Source organism: Oncorhynchus mykiss, chromosome Y, assembly GCF_013265735.2.
Source record: "Oncorhynchus mykiss isolate Arlee chromosome Y, USDA_OmykA_1.1, whole genome shotgun sequence".
Lineage (NCBI taxonomy): Eukaryota > Metazoa > Chordata > Actinopteri > Salmoniformes > Salmonidae > Oncorhynchus > Oncorhynchus mykiss.
Window position 1 is genome coordinate 40,369,451 of NC_048593.1, and position 19,486 is coordinate 40,388,936.

General features: G+C 45.9%; 1 protein-coding gene across 6 annotated transcripts in view; it reads right to left on the minus strand.

The window, feature by feature from the left end:
- Window positions 1-3,725: 3,725 nt before the first annotated feature.
- Window positions 3,726-19,486, minus strand: part of LOC110510252 (sterile alpha motif domain-containing protein 9-like) — a 36,871-nt gene continuing 21,110 nt past the window's right edge. For all 6 annotated transcript variants that reach the window (XM_036967641.1, XM_021591642.2, XM_036967646.1 and 3 more), the window contains 5 exons: window positions 18,070-18,284; window positions 5,294-5,535; window positions 5,042-5,161; window positions 4,731-4,872; window positions 3,726-4,564 (listed from right to left, as the gene is read on the minus strand). In XM_036967641.1, the coding sequence (XP_036823536.1) occupies window positions 4,254-4,564; window positions 4,731-4,872; window positions 5,042-5,161; window positions 5,294-5,535; window positions 18,070-18,284 (1,030 nt within the window). In that variant the 3' untranslated portion in view covers window positions 3,726-4,253. The remainder of the gene's footprint in view (window positions 4,565-4,730; window positions 4,873-5,041; window positions 5,162-5,293; window positions 5,536-18,069; window positions 18,285-19,486) is intronic.

Here is a 19,486-nt window from a genome sequence, read left to right on the forward strand (position 1 = left end):
GTGTATTCAAATTGCCTTTTATAAAATGCAATTGTGTTTGTTGTCTGTAGCTTATGCCTGCCTATACCACAACCCCACCGCCACCATTGGGGCACTCTTCACAATGCTGACATCAGCAAAACGCCATAAACGTGGTCTGCGGTGGCGAGGCCAGTTGGACGTACTACCAAATTATGTTGAAGGTGGCTTACTGTAGAGAAATTAACATTCAATTCTCTGGCAACGGCTCAGGTGGACATTCCTTCTGTCAGCATGCCAATTTCACGCTCCCTCAACCTGAGAGTTGTGTTTTTTTGTTGTGTGACAAAACACACAGCTCATACCGCATATATATATATTATTTTGCAAACTCCATTTAGAGAACATTTTGAGTAAAACTATACTCAGAAAACTATGCTAAGCATACTTACATTTGAACAGAGTTTTAGCTGGGGTTTGATTAGTCATTTCAGTTGCTATGTTGTTGCTAGGTAACATGCTAAGATGCTGCCAAGGCCGCTGAGTCCATAGGATGCCCATTCCATAAAGAGGTTTTCAAAGTGAGCAGTGAAGCCCTCAATGACTTGACTCAACTGACTCGTGAAAACGCATATCGAGTGATGGAGTGCTCAAAGTGTCCAGATTGAGATTCAGCCCTTGTTGCTCCCTACATCCCTACATCTTGTAGCTAATGTTCACAAAAATTCCAGGTCAGCTGAGAGCAAACTTCAACATTGTGAAAATTCTGTGCAACTTCCATTGTGCTTTTACGGTGAGGCTTTCCCCACTTTAAGTCACAGTGTTAACAGTGGTCAAGTAGGCTACTGTGGCTATTTGATTATAATGTAGGACTACCAGAGTGGCCCACCATCAAAATAAATGCAGAAATTACATCCCAAAACATTTTAACATGGAAATAGCTGTTCTATCATTCAGCCTACAGTAGCAGCCCATGTGTGGTGTTCAATGTAGAACCTACATTCCATGAGACTTATGAAAAAAAACATGAAGGGCTTGACATTAAGCTGTTAATCCACTTGTCCTTCAGACAAGGAAGTCACTGATAATAGTGTTGTTTGATGCAAGAAACCACTTTACAAAATAAAATGCATCATTATTCCCATACCGTGATCACAGAGAATCAGACAAATCGTGCTTCCCTCTGCCGATCGGCTAATTAGCTTATTCAAGCCTGTCTCAAAATACAACACTGCCCCTTTAAGACAAAAAAAAATCTCTTTACCTGACTCACTTTTCAAAGATGTATAGAAATGCACACGTTGTGTGCTCTTGTAGGAAGCAACCACTCCCCCATTGCTGACTACAAAATACCTATAACTGGGATGATAACTCACTACTAACCAGCAAAGGATGTGAACAAAATGTGCACCCGTGGCTACATGCTGCTCTCGCTTTGATTTCAAAACAAACAAACAAGTGCATCTACTAATGACGCTGTAAACGGGTCCATTTCAAAGTAAACGGCACAGATCCATATATGGCAATGGTCGATTTGCATATAGGGATACTGCAGCTCTGATTGGTTATGGCGCACTGGTCTGTGAGGTATGGAGTATGGGCCGGAGTCGTGCGTGTCAATGCAATGGAATTCTACTCTGATGTGTTCTGCCTTCAACAAAATCTCTTGCATAGTTTACTTAGTTTTGCATACTAATGTTTGCATAGTTCGTTTTGTTTCACTATGTTGCATTGAAGGTGACTAATATTTGCGTTGATTCGATCCCAATTCCCACAGTAAAGCGAAATGTCGATAGTGTTAACTAACGGGGAAAACTGGAACGTTGAGTGAAGTTCAATCGCGTGTTTCTCTCCTCATGCTTATATTTCTTCAGTCCCGGGGGAGCTGCTCGTCCGCGCACAGTTTAGCGCGAACATTGCCTCTCAATAATCAACACAGGTTCTTTGTTGTTAATTAATGTGTTACGATATCAAAGAAACCCAATCTACTGGTACAATAAACAGGTATATTCAGAGACACATCATTTCACCAATACCTTTACGGATCATAAGGGTGGGTAATAGCAAACATCATAAACATACAGTATGCAGTATGATTTGATTGATTGATTTGTTGTGTCTTGCACTCAGTCATGTTCAGTCCACATGATACTAAGCAGTGGCGATTTTAGCATGTAAATCGTTAAAAAAATGTATGAGTGGGAAGCATGCCAGAAAAGTCACTACACAACAATAAACAATACATTAATTGCACTATAACGGTGACAAACGGTGCCCACAAACTGTTAGAGCCGACATAAAGCTGTCCCAACAGCAGAGTCACAACAGCAGTCCCAACACCTTACCACTGTTACACCTGGCTATCAGCGGATCCTTGTCTGGCAGCGAAACAGTTCATTCAGCCTTTCATTTACTGCCTTAAAAAAAAAACATAGCTGATATGGCTGTCTTGTTTAAACAAAATGTGCTTTCTACTGACAATTGAGATGTACAAACTATGGCATAAGGGAATGACAAGCGGATAAGAGGCAATCCGTAATTTCGATTAAGACATTAATGAGCGAGCCAGGACGGATGTAGTCAAAATAACTATTTGTTTAAAACTTTTGTGTTGTAATGCAACAGAATTCAGAACATGGGCCGTTCTTACAGTGTTTTCCCTGTACACCAAGTCAGAACTGTAGGATAAATAAAGAGGGCATATAAGCAGACAATGAAAGCTCTTACAATATTCAATGATTACATTTCTTTATCATCTTTTATTTACAGCATGTGAGAGAACATTCATAAACGTAGTGTATCGAGCACTAGGATCTATTGTAAGAAAATAAAAAACATTTTCATGCAGGCCTCCAATTCACAAACATAAGTAAAAAAATAAATAAAATACATGATCAATATTCACATTAATAACAATACAATGTTTCCTTATAAATGTGGTTCATTTTGGTTGGCTGGAATTGAACAATGTACAAAATGTCAGCCAGACGTTCTTATTTACAGAATCGTGTGTTGAGGCAATGTTGATACTAACATTTTTCAAGTTTCTCTAGTGCTAGCATGCACTGGCTCGCACGGATATGCCACAAGAGCTGGTAAACAGCTAATGACCAACTGTTCATTTTAACAACGTCCATGTTGATTGTTTACAATTTGTACATTTTGTTAAACACTTCCAACAATACACAGTTCCAAATGTAAAAAAAGTTATACTTCGGCCATCTTAAACATGTTAATATTGTTAACAGAGTTTTGTCTCAGTACAGTGTTGAATGTGAAGTGTGATCTCTGTGAACAGATGTAGGATCTTAAAACTTGTTTGGGATTGGTGGGTCCCCTGCTGGACGGTTGAGCTAACGTAGGCTAATGCGATTAGCATGAGGTTGTAAGTAACAAGAACATTTCCCAGGACATAGACACATCGGATATTGGCAGAAAGCTTAAATTATTGTTAATCTAACTGCACTGTCCAATTCATAGTAGCTATTACAGTGAAAGAATACCATGCTATTGTTGGAGGAGAGTACACAGTTTTGAACATGAACAATTATTAATAAACAAATTAGGCACATTTGGGCAGTCTTGATACAACATTTGGAATAGAAAAATGCAATGGTTCATTGGACCAGTCTAAAACTTTTCACACACACTGCTGCCATCTAGTGGCCAAAATCTAAATTGCACCTGGGCTAGAATAATACATTATGGCCTTTCTCTTGCATTTCACAGATGATGGTACAAAAAAAAAATACAAAAAAGCTGTTGGTTTTTTCTTGTATTATCTTTTACCAGATCTAATGTGTTATATTCTCCTACATTCCTTTTACATTTCCACAAACCTCAAAGTGTTTCCTTTCAAATGGTACCACGATAATGCATATCTTAGCTTCAGGACCTGAGCTACCCTCAATTAGATTTGGGTATGTCATTTAAAGCGAAAATTGGAAAAAAAGGGACAGATCCTTAACCTCTTTTAATTTGAGCCAGTCTCCAACAGCAGGAAAATAATCAACAAGAAATGTGAAATATCATATTATATTAATATTAATATATTATATTAATGGACATTTAAAGTACATTTTGTAGAGGTTAATACATGAGGTAAAATCAAGTCTGAAATTTGGAAATTACAAACTTTAGAAGCCTTTTTAAACATAAAATACACTTCAAGTTTTAAAGGACAGTTCTGCAACAGAGGTGGTCAAATTAAGATCTTACATCTGTAACTGTTTGCCAAGAGACTCATGCCGGGAGATGGGTATACTCAACAGGTTGTCTCATTCTCCAACAGTGTTCTAGCTCAAACCCAGGTCTGAGCATAAGAATTGGTCTAATTTACACAGAAGTGTTTTCATTGTCAAACATGCCGAAGGTCCTTTTTTAAGCACCATTTTGATGATGGCTCGTGCCTTGTCTGCCCTCTCAGCGTTTACGTTTACTGACTCCATTTCGTAATCATTGATCACATTCTTCTGCAGGAGCCCGTCCAGGAGACATTTAGTTATAGGCTCTGATACCGTTTCCGCAAACTTCTGCCTCACAGACCTCAGCTGCTCCATAGCATCGACCTCCTGCCCACCAATCAATGCAGTATCCGGGGGGGTATCTGGGGGGCAGGGAAAAGTATGAGATACATTTGCCAAATATGTACTTGTGATGGAAGATACCTGATCTACACTATAGATATAGATACGATCTACACTATAAATATATGACAGCCACAGAGTAAGTAACACAGTAAAGGGACTGGATGGGTTTAAATAGCAACTTACCGGTTAGTGGCACTTGGCGTATCCATACCTCCTCATCCCCTCTCTTCAGAAGCCTAAGCTCCACATCCTCTGTACCAGCCTCCAGGAACACCTGGAAGGTGGGGTGGTAGTTGGGGCCGTAGTCACGGTGAAACGTTTCCTTCTGAAACACATGGAAAGTCAATGTTATGTCTCCACCAACTGGCATTCAGTACATGCATCAGTACAGCTCACATTTCAAAATCACACAGCATTATGGTACGACAATGTCACATTCACATGATCCAGGATATGTCTGATAAAAACATGGGAAAAAATATGATTTATTGTACCAATGGTTGTATCTTGTTTTTCATGGCAGAATCACAGCAGAGTTTGTATGTTTCCCCACAGGTGAGCGGGCAGTTGGAGGCGATCTGAATGTATCTGCAGGCCCGCTGTAGCTTCTCTACCTGCAAGAGAGCTGACTATCAATAAGGGTCCTTCGATTATCAGAGGAGAGACAAATGACACTGCCTAAAGTGACTTTCAGATTCATTTTAGCAACAAAAGTGTCCTTATCCTGAATGTAAGGGTTTTTGCACCTCAATGACAGGCACGTTCACGGGAAGTAAATGTACGTTCAGAGTTGACTTGCGGAGTTGCGGTTTGTGGAACAGCAACACTTGGCCTTCCACTGAGGATGAGAATATGTAGGATAGCAGGCCCCAAAAGGAAAGGTCTGTGATGTCCACCACCGCATGTGAGTCAGTCACCCTGACCGGCTGCAAAACTTCCACACTGTCACCAGTAACATGGGCCACAGATAAGGAATCAAAGCCTTTCCCTGCAATAGAGAAAAGGGTCATTTGTGAACTGTGGTGATTGTCTGACATGGTGAAGATTGTCCTGCTACTAGGACGTTAGAGGATGTCAGAAACTGTAGTTTTCCCATTTCTGTTTTGGGATTCTGTTTACATAAATACAGGAACAACTTTTCAGGATGTAGCCTTTAATACCCACCAAAGAAGAAGAAGAAGATAATGAAGTGGGTCTGGGTGCATAGTCACTGTACCCCTACCTACATCTACATATTACCCAGACTGCCCTGTACCCCCATAGTCACTGTACCCCTACCTACATCTACATATTACCCAGACTGCCCTGTACCCCCATAGTCACTGTACTCCTACCTACATCTACATATTACCCAGACTAACCTGTACCCCCATAGTCACTGTACCCCTACCTACATCTACATATTACCCAGACTAACCTGTACCCCTATAGTCACTGTACTCCTACCTACATCTACATATTACCCAGACTAACCTGTACCCCCATAGTCACTGTACTCCTACCTACATCTACATATTACCCAGACTAACCTGTACCCCTATAGTCACTGTACTCCTACCTACATCTACATATTACCCAGACTAACCTGTACCCCCATAGTCACTGTACCCCTACCTACATCTACATATTACCCAGACTAACCTGTACCCCCATAGTCACTGTACTCCTACCTACATCTACATATTACCCAGACTGCCCTGTACCCCCATAGTCACTGTACTCCTACCTACATCTACATATTACCCAGACTAACCTGTACCCCCATAGTCACTGTACCCCTACCTACATCTACATATTACCCAGACTGCCCTGTACCCCCATAGTCACTGTACCCCTACCTACATCTACATATTACCCAGACTGCCCTGTACCCCCATAGTCACTGTACTCCTACCTACATCTACATATTACCCAGACTGCCCTGTACCCCCATAGTCACTGTACCCCTACCTACATCTACATATTACCCAGACTAACCTGTACCCCATAGTCACTTTACCCCTACCTACATCTACATATTACCCAGACTACCCTGTACCCCCATAGTCACTGTACCCCTACCTACATGTACATATTACCCAGACTAACCTGTACCCCAATATTTACTTTACCCCTACCTACATGTACATATTACCCAGACTAACCTGTACCCCTGGCACATTGACTCGGTACCGGTACCCCCTGTATATAGCCTCCACATTGACTCGGTACCGGTACCCCCTGTATATAGCCTCCACATTGACTCGGTACCGGTACCCCCTGTATATAGCCTCCACATTGACTCTGTACCGGTACCCCCTGTATATAGCCTCCACATTGACTCTGTACCGGTACCCCCTGTATATAGCCTCCACATTGACTCTGTACCGGGGGTACCCCCTGTATATAGCCTCCACATTGACTCTGTACCGGGGGTACCCCCTGTATATAGCCTCCACATTGTCTCTGTACCGGGGGTACCCCCTGTATATAGCCTCCACATTGACTCTGTACCGGGGGTACCCCCTGTATATAGCCTCCACATTGACTCTGTACCGGGGGTACCCCCTGTATATAGCCTCCACATTGACTCTGTACCGGGGGTACCCCCTGTATATAGCCTCCACATTGACTCTGTACCGGGGGTACCCCCTGCATATAGCCTCCACATTGACTCTGTACAGGGGGTACCCCCTGTATATAGCCTCCACATTGACTCTGTACCAGTACCCCCTGTATATAGCCTCCACATTGACTCTGTACAGGGGGTACCCCCTGTATATAGCCTCCACATTGACTCTGTACCAGTACCCCCTGCATATAGCCTCCACATTGACTCTGTACCAGTACCCCCTGTATATAGCCTCCACATTGACTCTGTACCAGTACCCCCTGTATATAGCCTCCACATTGACTCTGTACAGGGGGTACCCCCTGTATATAGCCTCCACATTGACTCTGTACCAGTACCCCCTGTTTATAGCCTCCACATTGACTCTGTACCGGGGGTACCCCCTGTATATAGCCTCCACATTGACTCTGTACCGGGGGTACCCCCTGCATATAGCCTCCACATTGACTCTGTACAGGGGGTACCCCCTGTATATAGCCTCCACATTGACTCTGTACCAGTACCCCCTGTATATAGCCTCCACATTGACTCTGTACAGGGGGTACCCCCTGTATATAGCCTCCACATTGACTCTGTACCGGTACCCCCTGTATATAGCCTATATAGCCTCCACATTGACTCTGTACAGGGGGTACCCCCTGTATATAGCCTCCACATTGACTCTGTACCAGTACCCCCTGTATATAGCCTCCACATTGACTCTGTACAGGGGGTACCCCCTGTATATAGCCTCCACATTGACTCTGTACCGGTACCCCCTGTATATAGCCTCCACATTGACTCTGTACCGGTACCCCCTGTATATAGCCTCCACATTGACTCTGTACCAGTACCCCCTGTTTATAGCCTCCACATTGACTCTGTACCGGGGGTACCCCCTGTATATAGCCTCCACATTGACTCTGTACCAGTACCCCCTGTATATAGCCTCCACATTGACTCTGTACAGGGGGTACCCCCTGTATATAGCCTCCACATTGACTCTGTACCGGTACCCCCTGTATATAGCCTATATAGCCTCCACATTGACTCTGTACAGGGGGTACCCCCTGTATATAGCCTCCACATTGACTCTGTACCAGTACCCCCTGTATATAGCCTCCACATTGACTCTGTACAGGGGGTACCCCCTGTATATAGCCTCCACATTGACTCTGTACCGGTACCCCCTGTATATAGCCTCCACATTGACTCTGTACCGGTACCCCCTGTATATAGCCTCCACATTGACTCTGTACCGGTACCCCCTGTATATAGCCTCCACATTGACTCTGTACCATAATACCCTGTATATAGTCTCCACATGGACTCTGTACCGTAATACCCTGTATATAGCCTCCACATTGACTCTGTACCTGTACCCCCTGTATATAGTCTCCACATTGACTCTGTACCTGTACCCCCTGTATATAGCCTCCACATTGACTCTGTACCTGTACCCCCTGTATATAGTCTCCACATTGACTCTGTACCTGTACCCCCTGTATATAGCCTCCACATTGACTCTGTACCTGTACCCCCTGTTTATAGCCTCCACATTGACTCTGTACCGGGGGTACCCCCTGTATATAGCCTCCACATTGACTCTGTACCAGTACCCCCTGTATATAGCCTCCACATTGACTCTGTACAGGGGGTACCCCCTGTATATAGCCTCCACATTGACTCTGTACCGGTACCCCCTGTATATAGCCTATATAGCCTCCACATTGACTCTGTACAGGGGGTACCCCCTGTATATAGCCTCCACATTGACTCTGTACCAGTACCCCCTGTATATAGCCTCCACATTGACTCTGTACAGGGGGTACCCCCTGTATATAGCCTCCACATTGACTCTGTACCGGTACCCCCTGTATATAGCCTCCACATTGACTCTGTACCGGTACCCCCTGTATATAGCCTCCACATTGACTCTGTACCGGTACCCCCTGTATATAGCCTCCACATTGACTCTGTACCATAATACCCTGTATATAGTCTCCACATGGACTCTGTACCGTAATACCCTGTATATAGCCTCCACATTGACTCTGTACCTGTACCCCCTGTATATAGTCTCCACATTGACTCTGTACCTGTACCCCCTGTATATAGCCTCCACATTGACTCTGTACCTGTACCCCCTGTATATAGTCTCCACATTGACTCTGTACCTGTACCCCCTGTATATAGCCTCCACATTGACTCTGTACCTGTACCCCCTGTATATAGTCTCCACATTGACTCTGTACCTGTACCCCCTGTATATAGCCTCCACATTGACTCTGTACCTGTACCCCCTGTATATAGTCTCCACATTGACTCTGTACCGTAATACCCTGGATATAGCCTCCACATTGACTCTGTTCTGGTACCCCCTGTATATAGCCTCCACATTGACTCTGTTCTGGTACCCCCTGTATATAGCCTCCACATTGACTCTGTACCTGTACCCCCTGTATATAGTCTCCACATTGACTCTGTACCGTAATACCCTGGATATAGCCTCCACATTGACTCTGTTCTGGTACCCCCTGTATATAGCCTCCACATTGACTCTGTTCTGGTACCCCCTGTATATAGCCTCCACATTGACTCTGTACTGGTACCCCCTGTCTATAGCCTCCACATTGACTCTGTACCGTAATACCCTGGATATAGCCTCCACATTGACTCTGTACCAGTACCCCCTGTATATAGCCTCCACATTGACTCTGTTCTGGTACCCCCTGTATATAGCCTCCACATTGACTCTGTTCTGGTACCCCCTGTATATAGTCTCCACATTGACTCTGTACTGGTACCCTCTGTATATAGTCTCCACATTGACTCTGTACCAGTACCCCCTGTATATAGCCTCCACATTGACTCTGTTCTGGTACCCCCTGTATATAGCCTCCACATTGACTCTGTACTGGTACCCCCTGTATATAGCCTCCACATTGACTCTGTACTGGTACCCCCTGTATATAGCCTCCACATTGACTCTGTACTGGTACCCCCTGTATATAGTCTCCACATTGACTCTGTACCGTAATACCCTGTATATAGCCTCCACATTGACTCTGTACTGGTACCCCCTGTATATAGCCTCCACATTGACTCTGTACTGGTACCCCCTGCATATAGCCTCCACATTGACTCTGTACTGGTACCCCCTGTATATAGCCTCCACATTGACTCTGTACTGGTACCCCCTGCATATAGCCTCCACATGGACTCTGTACCGGTACACCTGTATATAGCCTCCACATTGACTCTGTACCGGTACCCCCTGTATATAGCCTCCACATTGACTCTGTACCGGTACCCCCTGTATATAGCCTCCACATTGACTCTGTACCGGTACCCCCTGTATATAGTCTCCACATTGACTCTGTACCAGTACCCCCTGTATATAGTCTCCACATTGACTCTGTACCAGTACCCCCTGTATACAGCCTCCACATTGACTCTGTAGCGGTACCCCCTGTATATAGTCTCCACATTGACTCTGTACCAGTACCCCCTGTATATAGTCTCCACATTGACTCTGTACCAGTACCCCCTGTATACAGCCTCCACATTGACTCTGTACCGGTACCCCCTGTATATAGCCTCCACATTGACTCTGTACTGGTACCCCCTGTATATAGCCTCCACATTGACTCTGTACTGGTACCCCCTGTATATAGCCTCCACATTGACTCTGTACTGGTACCCCCTGTATATAGCCTCCACATTGACTCTGTACTGGTACCCCCTGTATACAGCCTCCACATTGACTCTGTACCGGTACCCCCTGTATATAGCCTCCACATTGACTCTGTACTGGTACCCCCTGTATATAGCCTCCACATTGACTCTGTACTGGTACCCCCTGTATATAGCCTCCACATTGACTCTGTACTGGTACCCCCTGTATATAGCCTCCACATTGACTCTGTACCGGTACCCCCTGTATATAGTCTCCACATTGACTCTGTACCAGTACCCCCTGTATATAGCCTCCACATTGACTCTGTACTGGTACCCCCTGTATATAGCCTCCACATTGACTCTGTACTGGTACCCCCTGTATATAGCCTCCACATTGACTCTGTACTGGTACCCCCTGTATATAGCCTCCACATTGACTCTGTACTGGTACCCCCTGTATATAGCCTCCACATTGACTCTGTACCGGTACCCCCTGTATATAGTCTCCACATTGACTCTGTACCAGTACCCCCTGTATATAGCTTCCACATTGACTCTGTACTGGTACCCCCTGTATATAGCCTCCACATTGACTCTGTACCAGTACCCCCTGTATATAGCCTCCACATTGACTCTGTACCAGTACCCCCTGTATATATCCTCCACATTGACTCTGTACTGGTACCCCCTGTATATAGCCTCCACATTGACTCTGTACCAGTACCCCCTGTATATAGCCTCCACATTGACTCTGTACTGGTACCCCCTGTATATAGTCTCCACATTGACTCTGTACCGGTACCCCCTGTATATAGTCTCCACATTGACTCTGTACCGTAACACCCTGTATATAGCCTCCACATTGACTCTGTACCGTAATACCCTGTATATAGCCTCCACATGGACTCTGTACCGGTACCCCCTGTATATAGCCTCCACATTGACTCTGTACCGTAATACCCTGTATATAGCCTCCACATGGACTCTGTACCGGTACCCCCTGTATATAGCCTCCACATTGACTCTGTACCGTAATACCCTGTATATAGCCTCCACATTGACTCTGTACCGTAATACCCTGTATATAGCCTCCACATGGACTCTGTACTGGTACCCCCTGTATATAGCCTCCACATTGACTCTGTACCGTAATACCCTGTATATAGCCTCCACATGGACTCTGTACCGGTACCCCCTGTATATAGTCTCTTTATTGTTATGTAATTTTCTTGTGTTACTTTTCTTAACTCTATAAATATTTTCTTAACTCTATTTATTGAACTGCATTGTTGGTTAAGGGCTTGTAAGTAAGCATTTCACGGTAAGGTCTACACCTGTACACCTGTTGTATTCGGCGCATATGATAAATATAAATTGATTTGATTTGAAGCCAGATCAGGGAGAGAAGAGGTAGACTGCTGGACTCCAAGCTGCCACGCGGTCAAGGTGTTTTAGAGTATTGTTGTTGTCAATGTGTTTTAGAGTATTGTTGTTGTCAAGGGGTTTTAGAGTATTGTTGTTGTCAAGGTGTTTTAGAATATTGTTGTTGTCAAGGAGTTTTAGAGTAATTGTTGTTGTCAAGGTGTTTTAGAGTATTGTTGTTGTCAAGGTGTTTTAGAGTATTGTTGTTGTCAAGGTGTTTTAGAGTATTGTTGTTGTCAAGGGGTTTTAGAGTATTGTTGTTGTCAAGGGGTTTTAGAGTATTGTTGTTGTCAAGGTGTTTTAGAGTATTGTTGTTGTCAAGGGGTTTTAGAGTATTGTTGGTGTCAAGGTGTTTTAGAGTATTGTTGTTGTCAAGGGGTTTTAGAGTATTGTTGTTGTCAAGGTGTTTTAGAGCATTGTTGTTGTCAAGGCGTTTTAGAGTAATTGTTGTTGTTAAGGTGTTTTAGAGTATTGTTGTTGTCAAGGTGTTTTAGGGTAATTGTTGTTGTTAAGGTGTTTTAGAGTATTGTTGTTGTCAAGGGGTTTTAGAGTAATGTTGTTGTCAAGGGGTTTTAGAGTATTGTTGGTGTCAAGCTGTTTTAGAGTATTGTTGTTGTCAAGGTGTTTTAGAGTATTGTTGTTGTCAAGCTGTTTTAGAGTATTGTTGTTGTCAAGGGGTTTTAGAGTATTGTTGTTGTTAAGGTGTTTTAGAGTATTGTTGTTGTCAAGGTGTTTTAGAGTATTGTTGTTGTCAAGGGGTTTTAGAGTATTGTTGTTGTTAAGGTGTTTTAGAGTATTGTTGTTGTCAAGGGGTTTTAGAGTATTGTTGTTGTCAAGGGGTTTTAGAGTATTGTTGTTGTCAAGGTGTTTTAGAGTATTGTTGTTGTCAAGGTGTTTTAGAGTATTGTTGTTGTCAAGGGGTTTTAGAGTATTGTTGTTGTTAAGGTGTTTTAGAGTATTGTTGTTGTCAAGGTGTTTTAGAGTATTGTTGTTGTCAAGGGGTTTTAGAGTATTGTTGTTGTTAAGGTGTTTTAGAGTATTGTTGTTGTCAATGTGTTTTAGAGTATTGTTGTTGTCAAGGGGTCTTAGAGTATTGTTGTTGTCAAGGTGTTTTAGAGTATTGTTGTTGTCAAGGGGTTTTAGAGTATTGTTGTTGTCAAGGTGTTTTAGAGTATTGTTGTTGTCAAGGTGTTTTAGAGTATTGTTGTTGTCAAGGGGTTTTAGAGTATTGTTGTTGTTAAGGTGTTTTAGAGTATTGTTGTTGTCAAGGTGTTTTAGAGTATTGTTGTTGTCAAGGGGTTTTAGAGTATTGTTGTTGTTAAGGTGTTTTAGAGTATTGTTGTTGTCAAGGGGTTTTAGAGTAATTGTTGTTGTTAAGGTGTTTTAGAGTATTGTTGTTGTCAAGGTGTTTTAGGGTATTGTTGTTGTCAAGGTGTTTTAGAGTATTGTTGTTGTCAAGGGGTTTTAGAGTATTGTTGTTGTCAAGGGGTTTTAGAGTATTGTTGGTGTCAAGCTGTTTTAGAATAATTGTTGTTGTGAAGGTGTTTTAGAGTAATGTTGTTGTCAAGCTGTTTTAGAGTAATGTTGTTGTCAAGCTGTTTTAAAGTATTGTTGTTGTCAAGGTGTTTTAGAGTATTGTGTTTGTGTAGCTTATTAAAGTAAAGTTTTGTTTGTTTCTGGTCCTTATTTACTGAATCGTTTGCATTTTATTATAATTAATATTTATTCATTTATTTCATTCTGTGGTTAAAGGTTTGAACACAGAATAAATCCTGAATCCTCAGTCAATTTGTAGCCCCACTTTCTTGCTTGTGTGGCTTCTCACTGTGTGCTGTTCTGTTTGCTCTACCTCGACTGAGAGCTGCTACCTACTGAACTAAGACCTAGAGCCAATCAGATCAAGCGTTAACCCGGGTGATAGTGGATGTTTTTGCAGGTGTTGGTTGGTGGAACTGCAATAGAGCTGTCCAATCGGTGAGCAGCTGCTCTTGATGATCGTTGTCAAGAAGCCCCACCCATCCCACTCGGGTTAGAAGTTCAGAACGATAAAGTGTAAGCTATATTGAAATGATGACACTCAATTTGAAAATCATGAAACAAAATAATTAGTATTTCAATCAGTTTAATCGAGGCGTAGATTACATCTCACATTCCAGTGTTAGAACTTGTACAAGGCTGTATTGGATTTCTCTTAATGTAACTCCGTGCAGCCGATCGCAATGTCTGCTTTAGGTCCCGTATAATGCCGGGAGCCATTTGTGGATTTGACAGCTTGTAACGGTCTTCTAGGTGTGAAGGAGAGTCGGACCAAAATGCGGCGTGTAGATTGCGATCCATGTTTATTGTGACTATAGCAACATGAATCCAAATACAAACAGTGCAAAATAATAAACGTAATGAAAACCGAAACAGCCTAAACTGGTGCAAACTAACACTAAGGACAATCACCCACAAACACACAGTGAAACCCAGGCTACCTAAATATGGTTCCCAATCAGAGACAATGACTAACACCTGCCTCTGATTGAGAACCATATCAGGCCGGACATAGAAATAGACAAACAAGACATCCAACATAGAATGCCCACCCAGTTCACGTCCTGACCAACACTAAAACAAGGAAAACACACACGAACGATGGTCAGAACGTGACAGTACCCCCCCTCCAAGGTGCGGACTCCGGACGCACAACTTAAACCTATGGGGGAGGGTGTGGGTGGGCATCTGTCCGCGGTGGCGGCTCTGGCGCTGGACGTGGACCCCACTCCATAACAGTTTTAGTCCACCTCCTTAGCGTCCCTAGATAGGTGACCCTTCTTAATGACAGCTCGGGACAGAGGGTCAGCTCGAGACAGAGGGGCAGCTCGGGACAGAAGTAGCTCGGGACTGATGGGTAGCACAGCACTGAGAGGAAGCTCAGGCAGGTAGTTAGATCCGGCAGATCCTGGCCGGCTGGCGGTTCTGGCAGATCCTGGCCGACTGGCAGATCTGGAAGAGTCTGGCCGACTGGCAGATCTGGAAGAGTCTGGTCGACTGGCAGATCTGGAAGAGTCTGGTCGACTGGCAGATCTGGAAGAGTCTGGTCGACTGGCAGATCTGGAAGAGTCTGGTCGACTGGCAGATCTGGAAGAGTCTGGTCGACTGGCAGATCTGGAAGAGTCTGGTCGACTGGCAGATCTGGAAGAGTCTGGTCGACTGGCAGATCTGGAAGAGTCTGGTCGACTGGCAGATCTGGAAGAGTCTGGTCGACTGGCAGATCTGGCTGCTCCATGCTGACTGGCAGCACTGGCTGCTCCATGCTGACTGGCGGCCCTGGCTGCTCCATGCTGACTGGCGGCCCTGGCTGCTCCATGCTGACTGGCGGCCCTGGCTGCTCCATGCTGACTGGCGGCCCTGGCTGCTCCATGCTAACTGGCAGCTCTGGCGGCTCCTTGCAGACTAGCAGCTCTGGCGGCTCCTTGCAGACTAGCAGCTTTGGCGGCATCCTGCAGACAGGCAGCTCTGGCGGCTCCTTGCAGACTGGTAGCTCCTTGCAGACTGGCAGCTCTGGCGGCCCCTGGTTGACTGGCGGCGCTGGCGCTGGGCTGACTGACGGCACTGGCGGCCCCTGGCTGACTGGCGGCACTGGCGGCCCCTGGCTGACTGGCGGCACTGGCGGCCCCTGGCTGACTGGCGGCACTGGCGGCCCCTGGCAGACGGGCGGCACTGGCGGCTCCTGGCAGACGGGCGGCGCTGGCGGCGCTGGGCAGACGGGCGGCGCTGGCGGCGCTGGGCAGACGGGCGGCACTGGCGGCGCTGGGCAGACGGGCGGCACTGGCGGCGCTGGGCAGACGGGCGGCACTGGCGGCGCTGGGCAGACGGGCGGCACTGGCGGCGCTGGGCAGACGGGCGGCACTGGCGGCGTTGGGCAGACGGGAAGCTCCGATGGCGCCGGGCAGACGGGAAGCTCCGGCAGAGGCGCCGGGCAGACGGGAAGCTCCGGCAGAGGCGCCGGACAGGCGGGAGGCTCCGGCAGAGGCGCCGGACAGGCGGGAGGCTCCGGCAGAGGCGCCGGACAGGCGGGAGGCTCCGGCAGAGGCGCCGGACAGGCGGGAGGCTCCGGCAGAGGCGCCGGACAGGCGGGAGGCTCCGGCAGAGGCGCCGGACAGGCGGGAGGCTCCGGCAGAGGCGCCGGACAGGCGGGAGGCTCCGGCAGAGGCGCCGGACAGGCGGGAGGCTCCGGCAGCGCTGGAGAGGAGGAAGGCTCTGGACGGATGGGCCGGAGAGACAGCCTGGTACGGGGAGCTGCCACCGGAGGGCTGGGGTGTGGAGGTGGTGACGGATAGACCGGGCCGTGCAGGCGCACTGGAGCTCTTGAGCACCGAGCCTGTCCAACCTTACCCGGTTGAATGGTCCCGGTCGCCCTGCCAGTGCGGCGAGGTGGAATAGCCCGCACTGGGCTATGCAGGCGAACCGGGGACACCGTGCGCAAGGCTGGTGCCATGTAAGCCGGCCCAAGGAGACGCACTGGAGACCAGATGCGTAGAGCCGGCTTCATGGCACTTGGCTCGATGCCCACTCTAGCCCGGCCGATACGCGGAGCTGGAATGTACCGCACCGGGCTGTGCACCCGCACTGGGGACACCGTGCGCTCCACAGCATAACACGGTGCCTGCCCGGTCTCTCTAGCCCCCCGGTAACCACAGGAAGTTGGCTCAGGTCTCCTACCTGGCGTAGCCATACTCCCTGTTAGCCCCCCCCCAAGAAATTTTTGGGGCTGACTCCCGGGCTTCCATCCACGACGCCGCGCTGCCTCCTCGTACCAACGCCTCTCCGCTTTCGCCGCCTCCCGTTCTTCCTTGGGGCGGCGATACTCTCCTGGCTGAGCCCAAGGTCCTTTACCGTCTAATTCGTCCTCCCATGTCCATACCTCCTCGCGCTGCTCCTGCTGCTGCTTTTTCCTTTGCCCATTACCACACCGCTTGGTCCTGTTGTGGTGGGTGATTCTGTAACGGTCTTCTAGGTGTGAAGGAGAGTCGGACCAAAATGCGGCGTGTAGATTGCGATCCATGTTTATTGTGACTATAGCAACATGAATCCAAATACAAACAGTGCAAAATAATAAACGTAATGAAAACCGAAACAGCCTAAACTGGTGCAAACTAACACTAAGGACAATCACCCACAAACACACAGTGAAACCCAGGCTACCTAAATATGGTTCCCAATCAGAGACAATGACTAACACCTGCCTCTGATTGAGAACCATATCAGGCCGGACATAGAAATAGACAAACAAGACATCCAACATAGAATGCCCACCCAGTTCACGTCCTGACCAACACTAAAACAAGGAAAACACACACGAACGATGGTCAGAACGTGACACAGCTGTAAAGCAGCTCCACCCCCGACACCGTTAAAACATCCGCTATGTGGCTGTCGACTAAAGCGGATCTATTTGAATTGGGAATTTAAAAAATTAAAAATTCTTTGCTGTGACATTTAAACCGTGTGTACTTAACCCTTCAACTTAAACAACTTTAAGAACACTGTTTGATGGACTTCTGTAGTAGGCAAGCAGTTTGTTTCAATTAATTAATTCATCAACTTTTTCATATTTACCCCTGTAACTGTAGCACCTTAATGAATGAGTTATTAATAATATTTGTGTAATTCTGTCTAGCGTGATCTGTTTCCTTACCATGTACCCAGTTGAAGTCTTTAATGACTCTGCCCTTATCCCAATAATTATGTGGGTGTTACAATTGTCTATTTGGACAGATGTTGACATTATGTTGGCATTTGGACAGATGCTGAACTTTGATGAAGACGTAGTGCAAAACTCACCAGAGGAAATCTCACAGTGTGGGAGGTGTAACTGACGAACAGATCCCCGAGGACACTCAATGCTGAACAGAGGTCCGGCAGGTGTCCGGCCTGTGGAGTGCAGGAGACTGTCGTCCCATTGGACAGTCCTGTAAAGCACCTCCCCCTCCCCCTCCATCAGAAACACCAGCCCTGTCAACCTGCACTGGAACAGGCCTGCATGGGGGCACTGGAGCCTAGGGGGCCAAAGGACAGAAGTGGCACTCATTAAAAAAAATACATTTTAGATGGTTCCTCACCCAGGAAGTAGTGTATGGGCCAGGAGAAACTATAATCCATTGTTCAGGTTTTCTTTCTATGTAAAATAAATGATGTCGCTTTGACTACGGCGATGTAGTTGCTGTCGCCGCATTATTACGTGTGACCGATGTGACATCACTGTGATCTGTATCAGGAAGTGGGCTGGCTGTCACTGGCAAAGCAGAGCAACATTGCATTCTATTCATTTACAGCTCTCTTGCAGAATTTACCATATTACCTCACATCGCTTCTAACACACAGAGGAAGGAAATACAAGACATGGCCAAAGATACAGTATGTGGACATCCCTTCGAATTAGTGGATTCGTTGCTGACAGGTGTATAAAATCGAGCACACAGCCATGCGATCTCCATAGACAAACATTGGCAGTAGAATGAAGAGCTCAGTGACTTTCAACATGGCAATCATCATAGGACGCCACCTTTCCAACAAGTCAGTTCGTAAAATTTCTGCCCTGCTAGAGGAACTGTAAAAGCTGCTATTATGAAGTGGAAACGTCTTGGAGCAACAACGGCTCAGTCACTAATTGGCAGGCCACACAAGCTCACAGAACGGGACCGCGAGTGCTGAAGTGTGTAAAAAGTTGTCTGTCCTTGTTTGTCTTCACTACCGCGTTCCAAACTGAGTACCCTAAAATTCACTACTGCCATTTGGGCATTTTAGGGAATTGGTAAATTACCTGTTCACAGACAAAATGTACAGTGAGCTACAAAGGTTTTGGCTCCGTACTCCAGCATATGTGGATTTGAAATGATACAATGACTATGAAGTTGAAGTGCTGACAGACAGCTTTAATTTGAAGGTATTTTCATCCATATCAGGTGAATCGTTTAGAAATTACAACACTTTTTGTTCATACTGTAGTCCCCCCATTTTAGGGGACCAAAAGTGCTCTATTGGAACAAATTCACTTATGTGTAATAATATACACATACTGCTTTAATGTAACTTCCCCTGTTATTCTAATTGTGAAAGGTTAGGATGTCTTGGGGGTATGATATTTATGCGTCTGTAACTTTCTCGCTCATCGTCATTCACGATTAATTATCCATCATTAGCAACATTAATGTAGAAGTGTTTAGAAACATATTCTATTCTTATTTACAATAAAGGTGAT